The sequence below is a fragment of the Beta vulgaris genome, chromosome 8 (assembly GCF_026745355.1).
Source record: "Beta vulgaris subsp. vulgaris cultivar EL10 chromosome 8, EL10.2, whole genome shotgun sequence".
Classification (NCBI taxonomy): domain Eukaryota; kingdom Viridiplantae; phylum Streptophyta; class Magnoliopsida; order Caryophyllales; family Amaranthaceae; genus Beta; species Beta vulgaris.
The window spans coordinates 44754198-44769833 of NC_079209.1; the positions used below are offsets into that span (position 1 = coordinate 44754198).

At 35.2% G+C, this 15636-nt stretch overlaps 1 protein-coding gene and 1 long non-coding RNA gene across 2 annotated transcripts; both read left to right on the forward strand.

Moving 5' to 3' along the window:
- Window positions 1-726: 726 nt before the first annotated feature.
- LOC104908374 (uncharacterized) lies at window positions 727-3611 on the forward strand. The gene is made up of 2 exons (XR_792167.3): window positions 727-1481; window positions 1578-3611. It is a non-coding gene; the product is annotated as an uncharacterized LOC104908374 (long non-coding RNA).
- A 1920-nt stretch (window positions 3612-5531) lies between these two features.
- On the forward strand, window positions 5532-13916 carry LOC104883677 (glutaredoxin-C4). The gene is made up of 5 exons (XM_010668226.4): window positions 5532-5985; window positions 12087-12160; window positions 12467-12565; window positions 12652-12778; window positions 13702-13916. Exons 1-4 carry the CDS (start codon window positions 5579-5581, stop codon window positions 12726-12728), a joined length of 657 nt encoding a protein of 218 aa, XP_010666528.2. The 5' UTR covers window positions 5532-5578; the 3' UTR covers window positions 12729-12778; window positions 13702-13916.
- The last annotated feature ends 1720 nt before the right edge of the window (window positions 13917-15636 follow it).

Genomic DNA, 15636 nt, shown 5'->3' on the forward strand with positions numbered 1-15636 from the left:
TTCAATAAATAGACTTGCATGATGGACTTGTAAATTTAGGTAAATTACAGCCCTAAAAACAGCCTAGCATCCACAATGTTTCCAAAATGTGTTTTTTTTCTATGTACCCAAAATGTGTTTCCTTCAACAAAATAAAATCTTCACAAAAACTTGCCTTGTTGTTGGATGTTTTAGTTGTCATTCAAGTGATCATCAAAAAACTGAATTGCCTTTTGAACATCTTCAATACTTGGACCAACTTCTTCTGGTAGTAATCCTAAGTCTTCCAACTGTTTTTTCTTTGCATGAGGCTCATCATATTCATTACTTCCCCATACCTTGAGAACTTCAGTTAAGTAAAATTGAAGTGACATCCACGCATTCCTTAGAGTTTTAGGATGTATTTCTTCCCATGATTCATTCACATCAGTTATTAGTTAGTCAATTGTCCTTGGAGATTTCTTGTATTGCAATGTTTGCACTAGTAAAATAATTGTTTATTGCTGCGGTGGTATTGCAGCGGTTTTACCCATACGCAGCAATATATCACGTAAAAAGAAAGATAAAATATAAAATGAAGATATTGTTGCGGTTTCGGCCTAGAATCGCAGCAATATGGTATCAACATCAAATTTTTTGAAAAAAAGTTGACTATTTGACCAGATATATTGCTGCTATATTAAAATAATATTTGAATATATTATTGCGGTTTTTACCAGAAACCGCAACAATATCATAAAAAAATATTTAAAAAAGAAGTATAAAACACACAATTAGGGTTTTTTTCCTCACTTTTCCCTCTCTCAAATCACACGCCCTTCCCTCTGAAGCTCTCACGCCGTTTCTCTCTCCCTCTCAACCTCTCATCTCCTATCTCTCTCTTCCCTCTCTTCACTTTCTCATTCTTCTCGCACCTAACACCAACACAAACGCTGAGGCTTCCTTCCCCAACTCCCTCACTCAATTCCCCAACACCAACCCTAATATCTCCTTTGTCGTCGCCAATGACCAACCAAAAATACGAAGAGAATCGGAGACACAAAGACGAGAAGAAGACTCCGTCGCAACCATGTAAATAATTCGTCGAAGACTCCGTCGCAACCACCTTAATCCTCGAATTTTTTTGATCTGCTCGCGTCTTGATCTGCTCTGGTCTTGATCGTCGTCGCTCCATTGTCAGCCGACTCGCATCACCGCCATCGTTGCCGTCGCTTCATCACCTGGACTCCAAGTCCAAACTTCTTCGCTCCTCCTCCAGTCCGCCGACTCTTTTTTATTCATTTCTCATATGTTTTTAAATTCAGCAAACATATGATTTTTTTAATTCAATTCTTTAGCAATCTGGAAAAATAATCATATAAAATCTGATCAGAATTTACTATTCGCGTTCTTTCCTCTTACCCCATTTTCTCTCTTTTCATCTTCAATCTGGGTTTTTAATTTAATTTGGGGGAGTGAAAGTTTAGGATAATTTACCAGATCTCGTTTTGTTTCGTTTAAAGGTGCGATTTCATGCTTAAACCCTATTTTTTTGCTGAAATTTATGTTCTTATGTTGTATAATTTGGGTTTAATTTGTGTCGATTGGTTAATTGGCAGGTTTAATTGTTGTAGAACTGAAAAGGTTTTGATTTTTGGGTTTTGATCGTTGAATTTGAAGTAGACAGAAGTTTAAGCTGAATAAAGTCTAAATATTTGGAGGAGAATTAGTGTTGTAGTCATTGTTTCAGATTTGTTTGTTCAGTGTAATTATCATTTTCGTTTGTTCAGTGTAGTGTAAATCTCGTTTATTGTAATTCTTCTGTATCGCAAATTTTTTTCATTAGTTTCATTTTTTTTGGTATTGTTGTTTTTTACTTTAATTTGTTCAGTTTTTTCTTGTTGTTTTTTCTTTGTTAGTTTCATTTCGTTTTCTGATTTTTTTTGCAATTTTTCTGAATTTTTTTTATGTTTCGAATTAAATGGCAAAATGCTAAAAAAAAAAATCTTGTTTACACCTGTACCTATTGCTGCGGTTTTTCCAAGAAACCGCAGCAATATCCCTTTTATAAATCTGATATAAAATAAATATATTGCTGCGATTTTACCCCAAAACCGCCGCAATATGTTCAAATATTGCTGCGATTTAAAATTGCAGCAATATATTAATTACCTATTGCTGCCTCCTTAATTGCTGCGTGGCTAAAAACGCCGCAATAAGCCACTTAATGACCGCAACAATAAGCATTTATTCTACTTGTGTAGTAATCGAAAATAACCAAGATCCAAACAGTTCATGTCTAGGCTGTTAGGAGGCTATTGTATCAACTTAAAATCGAATCCATCTAGTAGTCTATGCTGTTGAAAAACTGGATCGTCATTTGTTATGTGTGATGGTGCATTATCTTACTGAATGTAAATGACCTTACTTAAGTCATCTGACCATTTCTCCCCGATAGCAGGCATAATCTTGTTAACCAACATGTCCCTTATAATATCCTTTGTAATTGCTTCGATGGGTTTGGTTTCTAAAGTGCCCGTAGGCCTGTTTTCTGATCTTCTCTATGCTGGAACTTGTTTGATGAAAGCCCATATGCCAATCTTGCCACTAAATGCACAAGAACCATCTTGGTTCCACCTTCGTCTTGCAACAACAGCTATAAACATAGCTTTAGGTATGAAATTCTTATTTTTTTTTATCTTCCTCCATGGTGTTTTTTCCCTTGGATGGAGATATGCTCTTACCCTTTTCTGAGTCATGTAGAACCATTTTTCATCTATATGGACAATATTTCTCAAGTCTATGTATGTTGGATTCGTTTAAAGTGTGTTTTTTTTGTATTAAACTTAGTACCCACATACATCTTCTCAATTGTTTTTTCATGTTCAAATCAGGCTTTAATGGGTTTGTATGTGGCCTTAATCCCCCCCCCCCCCCACCCTTTTAACTATCCTTCCTAGTGTTGTGAAATGCAAGTTAAGTGAAGTTGCTAATGACCTCAAACTTGTTCTTTGATATAAAGGTACAGATGAAACCTGTTGAAGAGTGATTGTGGCTCTCTTCCTTCCACACTTGTGCTTGTTGGTTTTGACGTTTATGAGTTGCCTGTTATCATGTTGCTGCTTGGCCTTCTTCCATATGGTGTAGACTGTCATTGTGCTGATGTTGAACTTCTCAGCACATAGCTTCTTGGCTCCCCATGGTAGATTTCCCACCACTGTGTGACTTAGAAGCCACTCTGCTACTTTTTGTCATACCTCATTGCTGAGCCTAGGCCCATGATGTGGCTGAGATACAAATGCTACAGGGACAGATGCTTCATCTTCATTGTTAGACCCTTCATGCCCTGAGGCCATTGATGGCAATGATGCCCAATATTTAACTCTTTTTTTCTCCTCTTTTAAGTCACTTAATGGTGTGGAGTGTGGACATTGTGGAGTTCTTATGGGGTTTTATATACTTGATTCAAAATTTGTAACTTGGTTGCATTTTTATTAGGAGGGAATTTGAATCGAAAACACACGTATGAAATTAAAGAAGGAAATGAAAATGTAGCTTTCCCTGCTTATTTTTGGTTGGCTGGTGTAATTAATGTAATTCTACTTTTCATCTTTGTTTATTAAAATAAAATCAGGTGTCACTTTCATGCCTTATGTACAAAATGGTAAAAATAATCAGCTCATTGTACTTGATATATGCCTTTTCCCTTTTCTCTTTATTTTATAAAATCAGATTCCTCCCATGTGGGGTGAATCTCTCCTTTCCTTAATTTTTGTGCAAGATACCAAGTAGGAAAGATTAAAAAAATACAGAGGGAATATTACGATATGAAATAAGTTCAAACTACAGTGGTATCTTATGAAATCCAAAAACAAAAATGGATACCAAATGAAAAAGAACAAAGTACAATGGTACAAACTGGAATGTCCCATTAAATATTATCACCTTTCATTTTTTATATTACCACCTTCCCTATAAACAAGACGAGGTTGTCAAGTGGTCTACATTCTCTCACCTCAATAACAATTCATGAATAGTGTACCAACTTCAATATTTAATTCTAATTTAATACAACAAAAGTCTCACTCGTGATTTCTGCTCAATACTTGTGTCTAAAAGAAACGAGAACTCTAGAAACAGAGGGATTCATTCTTGTGAAAGTATTGGGTCAGACCGTCTGACCCAATACTTTCCGTCGGACCTCCTAATTTTTTTTCAGTTCAAGAACTGTCATCTGATAAGGATTGACGTATGATTCTCTAAATCATAGTCAAACCTTTCCTATTATCTTCCAGATATCATGGCAGGATATTAGGGATATTCCTTCATCCTTTTATGTATAGAATCAATCTTTTCTAACTCCTTGCTTTCCTACTGTATGTATCTTCTGTATCCTTATTTAACTTCTAGCTTAACCTAGTTTTAACTGTAAATACTTGTGTCCATTGAATGAAAGAATATAACCTCTTTATAACACTTCTATATCATCAAGCAGACTTAATTCTTGTCTCATGGTGTTTATCGATGGCCTTTGATGAGGAAGTTCGTGGGTGCAAAGTGAAGCTATTTTACCAAGTTCACAAGCCTCAGATTCTGAATAATTTCCATGAAGATCTGCGTCAATAAACTCTTCAAATTTGATGACAGTTTGCTGATGTTGTTGTTGATGATGTTTTGGACAGAGAAAATTGGATAGAAATGGAGAAGAATGTGGTAATGGAGGTAAGCGAGTTGAAGATTGGGTAGAGAATGCTCTTGAAAGTGGAGACAGAAGATACTTGATATGGTAATTTACTTTCATTTGGAGGTAAGTTACTTTCATTTGGAGGTAACTGAGGTAACTTACTTTCATTTAGAGGTAAGTTACTTTCATTTATAGGTAACTTACTTTCATTTGGAGGTAAGTTACTTCCATTTAGAGGTAACTTACTTTCATTTATAGGTAAGTTACTTTCATTTAGAGGTAATTTACATCCAACTGAAAAAAAATTTAAACCAACTGAAAAAAAATTGAAACCAACTGAAAAAAATTGAAACCAATTGAATTTTTTTTTGTAACCAACTGAAAAAAATTAGAAATTAACTAAAAAACATTAACTAAATGATGACCAACTGAAAAAAAAATGAAGACTAACTGGAAAAAAATGAAGACTAACTGAAAAAAAATGAAGACTAACTGAAAAAAAAATTAAGACTAACAGAAAAAAATTAAGACTAACTGATATGGTCCGACCAGTTGTATTGTGTCAGACGAATCTGATACAATACCTTCTCTTAATTCTTAGTTAAACCACCAACAATTTGTTTCATTCACCGACTTAAGGTACAAAATCTGGCAACCAAGGATGTCTTGGCCTAGTGGTTAAGATTGAGGTGCTGTGAACGATAGGTCACATGTTCGAATCCCCCCCTTCTTTGTACTTTGTACCGCCTTCGTGGCTCATATGGATCAAAAAAAGGTACAAAATCTGGCACGAGAAACATGTGCTCCCCAATCCTTCTTGAAAAAATAGGACTAATGCCACTAATCAGTAAATACTAAAGAGTACACTTCAAGTTCAAGAGTTCAAGTCCAAAGTAATTGGTGGGTGGGCATTTGACAAAGGACAAAAAAGAAAAAATGAGTGTCGCAAATTTAGTAAAAATCATACCTTTCAATGTGAAAGAAAACCCCCAATTAAACTTTCTACTACAAAATTCAACTATCACCTTCCGAAAATTCCTACGAATCTTACTGATAAATCCCAATTATAACAATCAGAATATTATTAGCACTAAACTATTTAGATCTCCAATTTTGCAAGATTATTACAACAAAGTGCAGAAAATAGCAGCACCCGAAAGTCAAACCTCAACATCATCGCCGAAAATGGAGAGAGAAATCGCACGCCGCAACATCGCAGTGATGATGTTGATCTCAGTTTTTGTCGCTGCATTTCCTGCATCTGCTTCATCTTCTGAAGTTGATTTCATCAACAAAACTATTGCTAACAATAAAATCGTCATCTTCTCCAAGTCTTACTGCCCGTAATTCTCTCACTCTTACTATTTGATTCTTTGTTTTTGTTTTGTGCTTGATTTTTAATATTTGAGCTCGATTTTGGAATTGTTATAAATGATTGGAGATTTTGAATGATAATCTAGGGTTTAAGGGGTTAAATTTGAAGTACATTGCGCTTTTGAAATGAAGAATATGGGATTTAGGGTATGGTTAAGTTGATAGTTCGGTTTGCCTAATTCTGTGTACGATGTTTAGGTTAATAGTTGAAGATATGATTTTAGTTGATGGATATAGAAGTTTTATCTTTCCTGGTAAAAAAGTTGAGGCAAATATTGTTTGGGTATTGTGTGATCTTTCGTCAAGTTGTTGTATATGAGAAAATCTGTATTCGATCAACTTATTCCACTCTTTTTTTTTATCTAAGTTGCTGATTAATAGCAGTTCAATAGATGTAGCTGCTAATGAAAGTAATCTTGAACTAGAATAGCTATTTACTTTTATTGGAGTCCTTTGAACTTAGAAGACATTGACTGGCAATGCGCTTGCTTTAAATCAGAAGTTAATTAACAGAGTAGTAAGGGAGTAACACAAAGAATATTAAACCCGGCATCGTAGAGGTTAAGATACAGCTTGTTAATTCGTGAAGCTTAATTATTACTTTCTAGGTTTTGCTGTAGGTGAAGTAATGTACAATATATTTTGTTTCTAAATATTCCTCTCAAAGGATATTGTATTTAAATGTTAAGGGTCTAGAAGCTTCTTAGCATATGATAAACTACGCTGAACTATGCCTCCGACCTCGAGATGCTTCCATTGCCAAACACTAGAGTGCGAAGAGTGAGTATTGAGCACGGCATCATAGACGAGTCGTGCATTTGTGGGTCGGCTAAGGATTTACAAACCAAATAAAATTGTGTTCTTCACATAGTGAAAAAGCCATCCATAACGATCATGGACGAGGTCTCGATGAAGTTGGTAGAGGCAAAAGTCTCTTTCATGGGCAAATTAATGCTCGTGTTTGTAGCAACAAAGGAAACAAAGCTACCCATAGAAATGTCACCCTTGTTAGCGTCTCGCTCCTAGATAAATGCTTCTATGAGAGATTTGGCAAAGTTTATTTGCCCATGCACAGTCACTCGAGATGGAAAGCAACCAAAGCAGTTTGAGTGTTAAGGTCCAACATAGTGACTTGACTCGCTTTTGTCTTGCTGAGGAAAAGTTGGAGCACAAATCTATGAAGGATGCGATGCGCAAGGCAACCAAAAGAGAAAGACTTATTAACACCGGATTTCCAATCTAAACGTGCCGAGTAATTTGTTTTCAGAAGGTGGAAGAGGTGAAGAGCTAAAACGACTAGTTTTCAGATCTCCTTTACATTTCATATGACTACGTGGAGGCTAATGAAAGAGAGTATTGACTTCATCCCATGTCATACCTCGTTCTATACCATCAAGGGAGAAAACAACATCACCCTTCGGAGTCCTCAATTCAAGGGAAGCGAGAAACTCAAGCACAAGCTTGGGCAATCATTTTGTTCAGTCCAAAAACAAAAACATAACTCGTGTTATGTGCATCATCAATAGTATCAAACACCCATGCAAAACCTAGTTTCTTCATATCACGGAGGGATAATAGATGGTGGATGCTCACAAACCTAACTCCTTATACAATGTCGGGTATGGTTAAATATCTTAGACTTCCAACTAAACTCTCGTACAAAGTTGGAGCAATCAATTTCCCTTCTCGAACCTTTGTAATATCTATCCCCGTTGCAACAGGAGTGGTCATAGATCTGCATAAGTTCATTTTGAATTCCTCGAGAAGTTCTTTTGCATATTTCTTTTGAGAAATAAAAATACCATCTTCACACTGGCTCACTTCAATGCCAAGAAAGAAATTCTTTAGACAACAATCAGTCATTTCAAATTCCTTGAACATTGTTGCCTCATCGAACATATCTTAGATTATTGCCGGTGAACAATAGATCGTCGACATATAAACAAACTATAAGAACATTATCACATTTCTTTTTCATATAAAGTGCATGTTCATATGGGCACTTAACAAAACCATTGTGAATCAAATATCCATCAATGCGTGAGTTCCATGCACGGGGAGCTTGCTTTAACCCATAACGTGCCTTTTTCAAACGGTACATTTTATCTTCTTCTCCCTCCGTTACAAAACCTTGTGGTTGTTCCACATAAATTTCTTCATCAAGAATTCCATTTAGAAATGCAAATTTAACATCCAACTGGTATATCCTCCACTTATGGTGTGCTCCTATTAACATCCTCACGGTGTGTAAACGAGTTACGGGAGCAAATACTTCTTCATAATCAACACCATATTTTTGTTTATAACCTTTCGTTACAAGTCGTGCCTTGTATCTTTCAATACCTCCATCAACGCCTTTCTTTATTTTGTATACCCATTTTACTCCGATAGCTTTTTGGCCCTTTGGCAGAATCGTCAATATCCAAGTATTATTTTTCTCTATTGCCGTTATTTCCTCTTTCATAGCAGTATATTTCGTCAATCCTATTTCTTTCAATATACTTCTTGTCATGTCTAGAATTGTTCGATTCTTTCTTTCGGTAATCTCATTTTGTTGTGGAGTATAGGAGGCTGTAAATTGTTGTCGAATTCCTGCGATTCTAAAAAAATCTTCTAAATATTCGATGTACATTCATCTCCTTGATCGGACCTAAGAATCAGGGCCGTCTTAAACTTGTCAGAGGCCCTGTTCTAATCTTTAAAATTGGGCTCCTATGATATAAAAAATGTGCGATTTTCATAAGAAATTACTTCAATACAAAATTACAAATCATATTACATATGTAATTAAAAGTGCAAAAAGGAGTAAACAACTTGGCAAGTGAATCTCCAAAGTGCAAATCAGCCATACTTCCACTCATGTAGTTAGCAGAATACTAGATTTGATAAAAGATAATAAAATAAAATAGAAAAGTCTTCTTTCTACAACATTAAAAATGCCAGGCTCACAAAAATATAATATATTATGAAGATTCATCCATTCAAGATCACAATTATTAATTTACATTAAAGAATTATAAACATAATATCTATTATTAAGTTAAAAAAACACAATATCTACCATTAATTTACATTAAAGAATTAAAACAAAGAAACCTTTACATCTTACTCCTACGAATCTGATTAGGTAATCTTCCATTCTTACCTGATGAGTGAAAGAGTGGTTTGATAAATTCTTCCATAGACTTATGTTTTTCTCCAGATAGAGAGGCCACCAGCCACCAGTGGCTTAGCAGACCAGAGTCACCAGACCCAACAATTCTTCTGTCCCCAATTCCCAGATTACGTGGGGAGTTTTAATACAATGTTAATTCGAAAAAAAATCCCCAAAATCAATGATACTTTCCCCAAATTCGAAATTAGTTTGGGTTCTTTTTGTATCAGAAAAATAATCCAAAAATTATTTTCTGTGATTTTTGATGAAAACTTGGTTACAGCAAAATTAATGGAATATGGGAAAGTTTTAAAAATGCAAGAGTATGAAGAGGAGAAACAATCTGAAGACCAGAATTCACGTAGAATTTGGGTAATTGTTGAGGCATTGATTGAGGCATTGATTGAGGAGAGAGAAATAACTATACATGTTGGGTAATTGTTGAGGTATTGAGGAGAGATAAATAACTGTACAGGAGGAAGAGTAAATAAGAATCTGGAATATGAGGCCCTCCAAAATCCGGGCCCTGGGCTATGGGTCTGCTTGCACAGGCCCATAGCCTGCTAAGAATTGTCAACTTCTGTTCGCTTTCTCGTTCGACTCGAGCCTTAAATTGTTTGAACGTATAAAACATAGCCGATTTCTCCTTCAACATATATACCCACAATTTTCTACTATAGTCATCGATAAAGGTAATAAAGTATCGATTACCTCCTAGAGATATTGGTTCCAATGGTGCACAAATATCTGTGTGTACTAACTCTAACGGTGCTTTCGCTCTCCTTGAGAATCCCTTTTGGAACGTAAGTCTAGCTTGTTTCCTAATCGTGCATATTTCACAAACACACTTAAGGTTTTCAATGGTTGCCATTTGCCAACCCTTGTATCATGTTCTTTGATTGGAGAAATTTCAGCCCATTGCAATGCAAATGCCCAATACGTAAATGTCATTTTCATGACTCATTTTCTACGACACCTAAAAAACACTTTTGTACAATGATGTTGAGTTGTAGCTAAAATTTGCAATTCTTCGCCATTTTTTATTGAGCAATAAGTCTTCCACCTTTCAAAAGAAGATTTATTACCCTCCATATGAACAATATATCCTTTTTCCGAAAGTTGCCCAATACTAAGGATGTTACTTTATATATTAGGCACCTAATAAACATTAGAAATGAATTCTTCATTTCCTTTTTTTAAGAAATATTCGTGTTTTTCCTTTACCTTCAACTTGTAGTTTGGATGAATCTCCCAAACTTACATTACCTTTGATCTTTTTATCAAAGTCAATAAAAAATTCTCTTTTACCACACATGTGTGGTTACTAGCTCCAGAATCGAAAAACCACATTTCTTGTTGATTACTAGCTTTTTCATGCGCTAGCAACAATGTAAGACTTTCTTCATTGTTTCGTGACGATTCAACGAAATTCAGTCGATTTCCTTGATCCTTTTGTTTACTCCAACGGATGCATAATGTCCATATCTTTGACAATTAAAAGCATGGAACATCTTTTGTCATGCCCATTCATTAAAACTTTTTCCTAATTTGTTTGACCCTTCTATGGCAAAAGCTTTTGTCTCATCTGATTGTTTTTCAAACCCATCACTAATAATTTCCCACAATCTTGGGAACCAAAACTGCTTTCCCTACCAATCTTCATATTGTTCTTTTGATAATTGGGGTAATTGTGGTTGAACGAAGTTGGTAGGCATATTTTTGTGATATTGAAAATAACATGGCTCTGATACCAAATGTAGGAGTTAGAAATTATAAATTACTAACTCAACTAAATATATCAATATATATTGAGGAGAAATTGATACGCGCTACAACCAAGATAACAAAATACTAATTTCTTGAATTTAATTTTCCTTACATATGGTTGTCCTATATTCTTCTACATATTCACTTTATTTTCTTTTCTTATATTTTACAATAGAAATGAACTACGTTTATAAAATTTGTATCTGCTAAACATTTCCTGGATGACAAACCTTCTCATTTCATCCACCAGTAAATTCTTCAATAGTTAATTAAAGTAAATGATAATAATAGTATACCTAATTAATTAATGTTTGACTTTTAACAATTTTCTCCTGAATGGTATGGAATGTGTTATGAAATGGGATGAGTACAATACCCTCTTTGGTTGGCCTATGTGTGGTCATATAGATCTTCTTAAATTCATGAAATGTAAAGGAGATCTGAATACTACTCTTTTAAGCTCTTTCACTTTTTGAAAGCAAATTATTAGGCGTTTAGATTGGGAATTCGGTGTTAGTGAGTCTTTCTCTATCCGGGTTCAGTCAGTGACTGCGGGCAAGTAAACTTTGCCAAATTTCTCATGGACGCATTTATTTGGGAGTGAGATACTAAGAAGGGTGACATAATCTATGGGTGGCTTCGGGTCCTTGTTTGCTACGGACAGAGGCATTGATCTATCCATGAAAGAGATGGGCTTGACGACGCAACATTGATCTCCAATCTTTGACTTTATTACCGCTACTAGAAAACTCAATGCAAATTAGCCTTCTCCACTCAAACTCTTAGACACGAACCATCCGACTCGAGTCTTAAACACTCTGAAAGCATCCAAATGACTATGAAATTACTTGTAAAATTAAGAAAAAACACAGAGCGCCATAGAGCACAATAGCCATAACTTATGCAGAAGTGATCCTAGATGCAACTAAAAGGAAGTAAAAGCCTGTAAATGCACCTAAAATACCTTATACAACTCTTGACTCATCATGCACATATCACAAGTTGGAAGTGTTAATACATGAAAGAGATGTATCTAGTTTAGGTGATAATAATATCTTATTTTCCTTGTCTAGTGTAGAATATCTATTTCTTTAACACATTGTTATATATCAATGAAGGATAAGTTTTGTGGATATTGCTGCTATACAGGTACTGTAGGAGGGCGAAAGAGGTTTTCAAAGAGTTGAACCAAGCACCACATGTTATTGAGCTGGATGAAAGAGGTATATATGCAAGGGCCTAGTGAAACCTCATTTGAATTACTATATAATGACTTATTGTCAGACTTAATTTATGCATAACCAATTGGTCCAATTCACACATTCTAATGCACAATAAGTTCATGAGTGCTGAATTCCAATGAAGTTGTGGATTCTCTCTTAGCCCTTTGAAGGTGATTGATCAATTATTTCCTGGACTTCCGTCAGATAGATCTATGTATGTTTCTCTGAGTAGAAACAGAGTGGAACTTTCAGCTAGGAGTTCTGTATTTTCCTCTATTTTGTGTTTACCTGTTTGTGGTTTTGTAGATGATGGTTCGGACATTCAGGATGCACTCAAAGGTATTGTTGGGAGACGCACAGTGCCCCAGGTCTTCATCAATGGGAAACACATTGGTGGATCAGATGGTTAGTTGTTTAGTTTGTAACAGAGTGTAACATTTCCTTTCTCAACAATGTCGAATATGACTTGAGAGGACATGTACATCTTTCAGATACCCTTGAAGCCTATCAAAATGGAGAGTTAGCCAAACTTCTGGGTATTGATGCAACAAATCATGATGATCTGTGATACGATGTCTTTGAAGTCAGACAGTAGCCTCTAATTTAAATTCAAGATGGGTAATAATTCTTTTTAGTTTTAACACTATTTTCGGCATGATATATGAATATGATCTTTTGGTTGTGTTGTTAGCTCAAGATTGATGTTCTTGTTTGTTTATTGTCTCTTCCTTCTTAATTTTCATGTCATACAATTTTTAATCTGGATTGTTGGTTAGTAGAGAACAAAAATTTATGCGTTTGATATGAAAAAATCATAATGAGCATCTCTTAATAGGTAATTGCACTAAAACTTTATGAATGAACATATCCAAAGGTGCAGTCGACACTCATCACCCCATAAATTAATTTTCTTTGAACCTCTCTTCCTTATTTTTCTCTCCATATGACAATTGTCATAAGGGATCTCTTTCCGATCTTGTCATGACTTATGGATCCATCTTGGCTCGGGGTTCATTACAATTGCCATAAACCTGCAACTGGAGTTTTTCTGAAAGCTGCTTTTAAGTTAAGACCATCTTTTCTAAGCAAGAAAAGCAGATCATAGATCTCACTATGTGGTGTGAGATTCAAGAAATTGTGTCTTCCCCTTCTTGATGACAGTCCCAGCTTGGTGGATGCTAAATGGTTTAGCTTAAGTAGATGTAAATGCCTATGTATTTCAGTGAAAGTCTAGTCAGTTTGTAGCAAGTATCTGTGGATTCATAAGAAGATAATTAAGTTCCATAAAAAGAAAAGGGGGGGGGGGGGGTTGAGACAAGGACCTTACAATATTGGTCACTTTCATGATTTGAATAGAGAGAGTCGTGCAAAAGAAAGAAAGACATCATAACTAATCTCAGCTAGTGTGATAAAGATACAAGATCTTACTACAGTAATGAAAACTTCCTATGTGTTTCTCTGCTTCGAACTTTATCCCTCTTGAATCTTGAAATTTATTGAGTAGATGACAATTTGGAGAAATTTTTTTATGATTGTTTTAGGTACCGGTCAAGCAGGCTTTACATTGAAGATTTCGCCAAAAGTTTGAATCCATTATCTGCTATGATATCCACATACAATGCGGTTTTGTTTTATGGCTTTTGCTAGTGATGAAATGTAGTATTTTCTTACCTATCCGGATTCCATAAATAGAAGTGAGGAACAATTATTGTAATCTTTTCTCTCCTTTTAATTTTTGCACTTGATTCTGGAGTCATTTGTCTCTTATCAGATGTAATTTCTTTGGTTTTCTAGTATCTATAGACATTTGTTACCCTTCTTAGCGATGGGTACTCTTATAAAATAGGTTGTCACCTCATCAGAAAGTCCAGGTAGTGGCAACTGGCAATCAGGTTCCGTAATATAAGGAGGATTTCCATGTTTCAGTTCTTACATAGTACAATGGTAAGTATGGTAACTTTTGAGGTAATTTTCGTGGCCCTCCCTAGTCCCCATACTATATGATGTCTTACTGTCTTTCGTACTATATGGTGTCTTTCTCTTGGGTAAAAGGTATGGATGTCCTTGATGTAGCAAAATTGCAGTAATCCATTTCACTTTTTTGAATTCACTAGTACACTGTGTTTTTAGCTTGATTATGACTGTTCTGTTAGATTCTCTCTGTGAGCTGTGATCTGAGACTGTCCCGAAGGGACCATCTGTATCCAACATCAATTAAACAAAAAAATCTTGTTAGATCTTATTGGTGAACAGCAAGGCTTTAGTTGCTATCTCTGTTGCCATCAATGTTCGCCGTTATGGTGGTGGGCATCGCTCCCATTACTGACACTGGCTATGCTGTTGGCTTTTGATATGGTGGTGAGGCAGGGGTGGGGAAGGAAAAGGAGGGGTGGGTACCTATTTATTGTCGTCCATATGTGGAACTTTTGTTGTATGTTTTGGGAGTATGGTCTTGGTCAGTGGTTATTATTCAGGTGCATGCACCATATACAAGGTATGTCGGTTGCTAGGCAAGCGCTCCCACTAGACTCATGTCATGGAACAAAGACTTAAGTAGTTAAAATCTAATCAAATAGCCACATTTATCATGTAAGGTGGCGAAATTATTACCCTCTTTTTGTGAGTAGAAGTATTTGCCAATAGCGTAATGTATTACCTCGAAAGTCATAAGAGTAAATCCCATCCCTCTCTCCCTTCCTGCACTTAACATCAACTCATCTTCATTGTCTTTTTATTTTATTTTATTTAGCCCTTCATGCATTTTCTTGAATCTGAGAATGCCTTGAAATGTATTATATCACCTTCTCTAACAATGGTTCTCTTCTTTCCATGTGGAACTTCCCATCAAACATCCTTTAAAATGAAATTTAAAAGCTAAGAATTTATTAATGAATAGAATATTAAGGGTCTCTAAACTGAAAGTATAAAAAGCTAATGTTGGATTGATCGAATCTATTTTCAGATTATAGCTTTCGTTTGCCGTGAATTAATCGTGAATTAATCTTTTTTCAATTCAGAAGAGGTGTGAAAATCAAATAATCAGTAGTATCATTGGTGATATGAAAGGAGATAGGAGACATAATTGGACAAATACTGATGGAAAATGGAACAAAAATATTAAGAGATGAAGAAGTCAAATTAGACCAAAGTATGAGAAAAAGCTATAAAAAAAATAATCGAAAGAAAGATAGATCGTTAATAAAGAAGGAAAATAATCGAAAAAAACACAAACATGAATTGTTTTCATAAGATTATACTAAAATTAATTATCAAAATCACCATATGTATACTAGTTATTAGATAGGTAATTAGTGTTATATCTTGTAGTGTTCCATATTTGATATATGATCAACAAATTAAGTCAATTCTACCCGTCGCAGAACAAAAAGATTAAATCAATTCAACTTGCTACTTTGTGTACAATTTGATACTAGTAGGAACCTAATATAACTTAACTGAATGGGTCTCTGGTTGGG